The 7,500-nt window shown below is 47.2% G+C and overlaps 1 protein-coding gene across 5 annotated transcripts in view; it reads left to right on the forward strand.

Moving 5' to 3' along the window:
- LOC113814931 (uncharacterized) overlaps positions 1-7,500 on the forward strand; it is a 13,132-nt gene that overhangs the window by 4,727 nt on the left and 905 nt on the right. For all 5 annotated transcript variants that reach the window (XM_070128968.1, XM_070128964.1, XM_070128967.1 and 2 more), the window contains exons 2-6: positions 122-453; positions 1,446-1,615; positions 2,229-2,415; positions 3,078-3,302; positions 6,469-6,603. In XM_070128968.1, coding sequence (XP_069985069.1) covers positions 247-453; positions 1,446-1,615; positions 2,229-2,415; positions 3,078-3,302; positions 6,469-6,603 — 924 coding nt within the window. In that variant the 5' untranslated portion in view covers positions 122-246. The remainder of the gene's footprint in view (positions 1-121; positions 454-1,445; positions 1,616-2,228; positions 2,416-3,077; positions 3,303-6,468; positions 6,604-7,500) is intronic.

The raw sequence follows: 7,500 nt of genomic DNA on the forward strand, positions 1-7,500 counted from the left end.
TATCTTCCAGTAAAAATATGAATAGATAAGTAAACAAACAAATGAATAAATGGTAAGTTAACATTAATGATTATAATAATGTAAAGTTCTCAATGTGATATCCCTTCTATTCATAAATCAGCGACTCCATTTGGAAATAGTGGAACGGAGTATGCCATGAAACAAAAGCGAATGTAACTACCAGAAATGCCGTTCGTGACGTCACGCTAACGTAGCCGAACGCCTGGAAAACAAGTGACGACCAAGATGCGCACCTGCCGCATCAGCCCGCGCTCCCTGGGTACCAAAATCTTATTCCTTGCCGCCCTTGCAATATGGACAATCATTGGCGCTTTGCTCGATGTGGTAGAGCGGGATTCTGTAAACTATGTAGATGATCCTTGGTATGACTGGATGGATAAGAAAAGGTACCGCCCTCTGCCCGGCCGCAACGTTACTTACGCCAAAATTCAGGTGAGCAAAATTCCAAACCAAGATTCTATAAGTAGTTCAGGCTTTAATATATTCCTATTCCTAGTGGTTATTTGTAATTGTGGTTTTGTGTCTATGTTATATGTTTTTTTAAGTAACTTATTAGTCCTATTCTATATGATATGCTTTTTTTTTCTAATTGAAAATTAGACAGATCAGGAGGAGCTGAATGTATTTATCAGTTCGTGTTAAATATGCGATTGAAATGGTCAGCAGTCTCCTCTGCCTCTCCCTTCTCCACCATCATCTTTTTCTCTCTCTTTCTCTCTCTCTCTCTCTCTCTCTCTCTCTCTCTCTCTCTCTCTCTCTCTCTCTCTCTCTCTCTCTCTCTCTCTCTCTCTCCCTCTCTCTTACTCTCTCTCTCTCTCTCTCTCACTCCCACTCTCTCTTTCAAAACAATTTCTCGCTCTCACTCTCTCTCTCTCTCTCTCTCTCTCTCTCTCTCTCTCTTTCTCCTCGAATAAACTCTATTATGAGTTAAAGGTATGCTACTACTAGTGATGCAAGAAATTGTTCAAAACATCGAGGAACATTCCTTAAACATCAGATATAGACAGGCCCTGTAAAGTCTACAATGGACTGTCTCGGAGACAATAAATTACACAGAACAGGCTACGCATAGGGCATTAGTACGCTATACAATATGTACAGGATGCAGTGCTGGAAGTAAAGCCACTTTCTTATCACCTCTCTCTCTCTATCTACCTATCTATCCATCTCTATCTTACCCATTCTCTCTCTCTCTCTCTCTCTCTCTCTCTCTCTCTCTCTCTCTCTCTCTCTCTCTCTCTCCTCTCTCTCTCTTCTCTCTCTCTCTCTCTCTCTCTCTCTCTCTCTCTCTCTCTCTCTCTCTCTCTCCCTCCCTTCCTCCCACCTTCCCTCTCTCTCCCTCCTTCTCCCTTCCTCTTTCCCTATCTCCCTTCCTCCCTTCCTCTCCCTCTCCTACCCTTCACCATTCCTACCTCCTCCCGCAGGACGACGTGGACTCCCCCGCGTGGACGCCCAAACGCCTGGTGCAGCTGCTGGAGGAGTCGTCGAGCACCTGCAGGAAGATGACGGACCTCGGGGGATTCTACAGCTGCAAGGACTGTCAGACTTGCCACGTCGACGGAAACAAATACATCTGTTTCGATCCGGACGTAAGGTGAGTTTGCACCCCTTGTGTGTTGTTTGTTTGTTTGCTTGATTTTTTGCTTGTTTGAATTCTATGTGACTATACTTTTTTATTTGGATTTTCTTTTTATAACTCAATTTTTTTTCTTTCTCCGTCCCTTCTTGCCTACTTCATGTACTTTGTCATCCATGAATCCTTTTTTCGCCATCATCCTCTCTCTCTCTCTTCCTCCCTCCGTTTCTCCTTCCTTCCCACCCTCTCTCCTTCCTTCCTTCTTTCCCTCTATCATCCGCCGCCATCTTTCCTCTTCCTTCCCTTCCCCCTCCCTTTTCTTGCCATCCATGAACCCTATCCACAACATCCCTGTCTCTGTCCCTCTCCCTTCCTCCCTCATCCATGAACCCTTTTTCACCACCTCCTACCCCTCACTTTACCTCCTTCACCTCCCATCCACTCTCCCTCCCTCCCTCCTTGCCTCTCTCCACCATGAACCCCCTTCACCACCTCCCACCCTCTTTCACCCCCCTCCCCTTCCTTCCTTCCCCTTCCCTCCCTCCCTCCCTCTTCCTTCCCCCTCCCCTCACCTCCCACCCTCCTCCCTCCCCTCACCACCCCTCCCTCACCACCCCTCCCACCCCTCCAGCCCCCACCCCGGCGACTGCCTCATCTACTCCTTCGGCGTCGGAGGTGAGGTCAGCTGGGACACGGCGATGGTTCACCTCAACTGCTCCGTCTTCGCGTTTGACATGACCTCCAAGACCTGGGATAACGGCATGCTGATCGAGAACCTTCACTTCCTCGCCCTGGGTCTCGGTCCTGATAACGTTGATGTGAGTATGAGGCGACGGAATGAGGGGGAGATGTGCTCCTGGTATTGTGATTTTTATTACCATTCCTATTATTACGATTATTTGTTATTATCATTGACGTGCTTAATTTTTATTACTGTTGTTGTCGTTAGCAGCATCATTTTAGTTATTATTCTTATTATAGTTATTATCCCCATATCTACGGTATCATTATCACTCTCATACATCATTAACATCACCATCACAACCACCATATCATCACCATCATAACTATCATATCACTACCAACATAACCACCATATCACCACCAACATAATCATAGCCATCGTTTCATCACCCTTACCATCATAGCCACCATACCATCACCATCATAGCCACCATGTCATCACCAACATAATCATAGCTATCGTTTCATCACCATCACCATCATAACCAATACATTCATCACCATCATAGCCAGAACATCATCACCGTCACCAAAATAGCCACCGAATCATCGCCATCATAACCACCCTATCCCCACCAACACAATCCTACCCACCGTTCCATCCCCATCATCACACCCACCACATCATCCCCACCCCCGTCATCCTTTTCCATCCTCCATCTCCCAACCCTTTTACCCGTTTATCCGTGTCATTCATCCTCCCCTCCCTCTCCCCTCCCCCCTCTTCTTCACCCAGGCGGACATCCAGATGCACAACGCCACGCACCCCAACCGGAGGGACGAAAAGAAGTCCTTTTTCCGCACCCTGGAGACCGTGAGGGACTTCCTGGGCCACAGCGAGAGGGCCATCGACGTCCTCAAGTTGGACATCGAATTCGCCGAGTGGGACTTCTTCGAGAGCCTCTTCCGCTCCCCCGAGAAGTCGAGGATTCTGCAGGATGTCAAGCAGATTGCGTTGGAGGTAAGGGGGGGGAGGGAGGGAGGAGAGGGGGGGAGGAGAGGGGGGAGGAGAGGAAGGAGGAAAGGGGGAAAGGAGGAGGAGGAAAAGGAGGAAGGATTTTGTGGGATGTCAAGTAGATTGCGTTGGAGGTAAGGGGGGGGGGGGGGGAGGGAGGGAGGAGGAGAGGAAGGAGGAGAGGAAGGAGGAGGAGGATAGGAAAGAAGGAGAAGGAGAGAGGAAGGGGAGGTGAAGAGGAGGAAAAAGAGGAGGGATTTTGCAGGATGTCAAGTAGATTGCGTTGGAGGTAAGGGGGGGGAGGGAGGAGGAGAGGGGGGAGGAGAGGAAGGAGGAGGAGGAGAGGAAAGAAGGAGAAGGAGGAGAGGTAGGAGGAGGAAAAGGGGAAAGGAGGAGGGATTTTGCAGGATGTCAAGCAGATTGCGTTGGAGGTAAGGGGGGGGGAGGGAGGAGGAGAGGGGGAGAGAGGAAGGAGGAGGAGGAGAGGAAAGAAGGAGAAGGAGAGAGGTAGGAGGAGGAAAAGGGGAAAGGAGGAGGGATTCTGCAGGATGTCAAGCAGATTGCGTTGGAGGTAAGGGGGGAGGAGGGAGGAGGAGAGGGGGGAGGAGAGGAAGGAGGAGGAGGAGAGGAAAGAAGGAGAAGGAGAGAGGTAGGAGGAGGAAAAGGGGAAAGGAGGAGGGATTTTGCAGGATGTCAAGCAGATTGCGTTGGAGGTAAGGGGGGGGGGAGGGAGGGAGGAGGAGAGGGGGGAGGAGAGGAAGGAGGAGGAGGAGAGGAAAGAAGGAGAAGGAGAGAGGAAGGAGGAGGAAAAGGGGAAAGGAGGAGGGATTCTGCAGGAGGCAAAGCAGAGTGCGTTGGAGGTTAGGGGGGGGAGGGAGGGAGGAGAGGGGGGAGGAGGAGGATAGGAAAGAAGGAGAAGGAGAGAGGAAGGAGGAGGAAAAGGGGAAAGGAGGAGGGATTCTGTGCAGGATGTCAAGCAGATTGCGTTGGAGGTAAGGGGGGGGGGGGGAGGGAGGAGGAGAGGGGGGAGGAGAGGAAGGAGGAGGAGGAGAGGAAAGAAGGAGAAGGAGAGAGGTAGGAGGAGGAAAAGGGGAAAGGAGGAGGGATTCTGCAGGATGTCAAGCAGATTGAGTTGGAGGTAAGGGGGGGGGGGAGGAGGAGAGGGGGGAGGAGAGAGAGAGAGAAGGAGGAGGATAGGAAAGAAGGAGAAGGAGAGAGATAGGAGGAGGAAAAGGGGAAAGGAGGAGGGATTTTGCAGGATGTCAAGCAGATTGCGTTGGAGGTAAGGGGGGGGAGGGAGGGAGGAGGAGAGGGGGGAGGAGAGGAAGGAGGAGGAGGAGAGGAAAGAAGGAGAAGGAGAGAGGTAGGAGGAGGAAAAGGGGAAAGGAGGAGGGATTCTGCAGGATGTCAAGCAGATTGCGTTGGAGGTAAGGGGGGGGGGGAGGGAGGAGGAGAGGGGGGAGGAGAGGAAGGAGGAGGAGGAGAGGAAAGAAGGAGAAGGAGAGAGGGAGGGGGAGGAAGAGGGGAAAGGAGGAGGGATTTTGCAGGATGGCAAGCAGATTGGGTTGGAGGAAAGGGGGGGGAGGGAGGGAGGAGAGGGGGGAGGAGGAGGATAGGAAAGAAGGAGAAGGAGAGAGGAAGGAGGAGGAAAAGGGGAAAAGAGGAGGGATTTTGCAGGATGTCAAGCAGATTGCGTTGGAGGTAAGGGGGGGGGGAGGGAGGGAGGGAGGAGGAGGGGAGGGGGGGAGAGAGGGGAAGCGGGAAGAGGGAAAAGGGGGAGGAGAGAGGAAGGAGGAGGAGAGGAGGGAGGGGGAGGAGAGGGGGAAGGAGGAGGAGAGGAAAGAAGGAGGAGGAGAGAGGAAGGAGGAGGAGGTGAGTAAGGAAGAGGGGGAGGAGAGGGAGGAAGGAGGAGGGGGGGGAGGAGGAGAGTAAGGAAGAGGGGGAGGAGAGGGATGAAAGGGGGAGGAGAGGGGGGGAGAGGGGGGGAGGGGAGGGAGGAAGGGGGAAGGAGGAGGAGGAAAAGGAGGATTTTGCAGGATGTCAAGCAGATTGCGTTGGGGGTAAGGGGGAGGAGAGGGGGAATGGGGGAGGGAAGGAGAGGGAGGGAGAGAGAAGATGAAAAGAAGGAAGGATTTTGTAGGATGTTAGACAGGCTGCGTTGAATGTTAGAAAAAAGGGAAAAGAGGAGGAAGAGGAAAAGGTGGAAGGATTCTGCAGGATGTCATGCAGATTGCGTAGGAGGTAAAGGGGAGGAGAGGGGGGGGTAAAGAAGAGAAATAAGGACGAGAGAGCAGAACGGATTAGAAAAGAGAATGACATGAAAAAAGGGAAATGAGAGAGATGATGATGGAGGAGGAAGGAGGAGGGACGATGGAGGAGGAAGGAGGAGGGATGAAAGAGGAGGTGTGAGGAAGAATGAGGAGGGAGGATGAAGGAGGAGAGAGGAGGGAGGATAGAAGAGGAGGTAGGTTGGAGGAGGAGGAGGGTGGCGAGAGGACGATGGAGGAAGGAGAAGGAGGAGGAGGGAGGATGAAAGAGGAGGGAGGATGAAAGAGGAGGGAGGATGAAGGAGGAGGAGGCAGGAGAAGGGACAATGTGGCTGGCGTTTTATCGTTACATAATGGCGCACGATTCCTACTGCACATACGTTGGCGCAGAAATTACCAGCAAGACAGAGATGACGGAGGGAAAGGAAGAGGAGGGAGGAGAGTGAGAGAGGAAGAGCAAAGAAAGAAGAGGAGAAGGAGAAGGAGAGAGGAGGACGAGGAGGAGGAGGGGGAAGGGAAGGCAAGAGAGATAGAGAAGACAAACAAACAAAAAATAAGAAGAAAGAAAGACAAATAGAGAGAATCGGGAAAGAACAAAATATAAAGTTAAACAAAGGAGAGAGAGAGAGAGAGAGAGAGAGAGAGAGAGAGAGAGAGAGAGAGAGAGAGAGAGAGAGAGAGAAAGAGAACGAGAGAGAAAGAAAGAAATGGAACGAGAGAGAGAGAAAGAAAAAAAAGAGAACGAACGAGAAAGAAAAAAAAAAGAAAGAAAGAGAACGAGAAAAAGAAAAAACGAAAAACGAACAACCCCCCCCCAAAAAAAAAAAAAAAAAAAAAAAAACACAGCAACAAAACTACCCAAACCACTTCCCCAGTGACCCTCAACCCATCCTTCCCAATTTCAGGTCCACCTCGACGACCTGAAGCACGAATCAGCAGCGAAGAGAGTGCGAGGTGGACAGCGTGTGGAGCGGATCCTGGAGACTCTGCAATCACACGGTTTCCACCTCGTCCACACGGAGCTCAACACGGCGTTCCAGGTGCGTCGTCGTCACTGTTATTATGTTCGTTGTTATCATCATTATCGACTTTTTCATTATTGTTATCATCAGTGATAACGATAATGATAATTATTATTGATACTACCGTTATTGTTATTACTTTTGTCATTATTATCATTACCATCATTATACGTTATTATTATTATCGTTATTATTTTATTATCATTATCATTATCATTATTATCATTATGATTATTATATTATTTTTATCATCATTGTTATTATTATTATTATTATTATTATTATTATTATTATTATTATTATTATTATTATTATTATTATTATTATTATTATTATTATCATTATTATTACTGTTATTATCATTATTTGTATCACTGTTATTATTGTTATCATCATCATTATAACTATTGTCATTATAACCATTATCGTTATTATTCTTATTGTTATTACTATTGTAATGATGATTATTATTATCATGTTGTTGGTGATAATGATAATGGTAACAATAATGGTTATCATGATTATTATCATTGTTATTTTTATCCTTATTATCATCATTATTATCATTATTACTATGATAATAATCATTATCGTTATCATTATTATCATTATTATCATGATTATTGTTATTATTGTTATTCTTTTTATCATTACCATTATCATTGTCACTTTTGCGGCTGTTATTATTATTATTATTATTATCATTATTATTATTATTATTATTATTATTATTATTATTATTATTATTATTATTATTATTATTACCTTTGTTATTGTTGCTATCTTTATAATTATTACCTTATCACTACTTGATCATTCTTTTTAATATTATCATCATTATTCATATCATCAGCATTAATGATAATTTTATCATAATCATTATTGTAAGCATTAATATCATTATTTCATTATCAT

The sequence above is a fragment of the Penaeus vannamei genome, chromosome 13 (assembly GCF_042767895.1).
Source record: "Penaeus vannamei isolate JL-2024 chromosome 13, ASM4276789v1, whole genome shotgun sequence".
Lineage (NCBI taxonomy): Eukaryota > Metazoa > Arthropoda > Malacostraca > Decapoda > Penaeidae > Penaeus > Penaeus vannamei.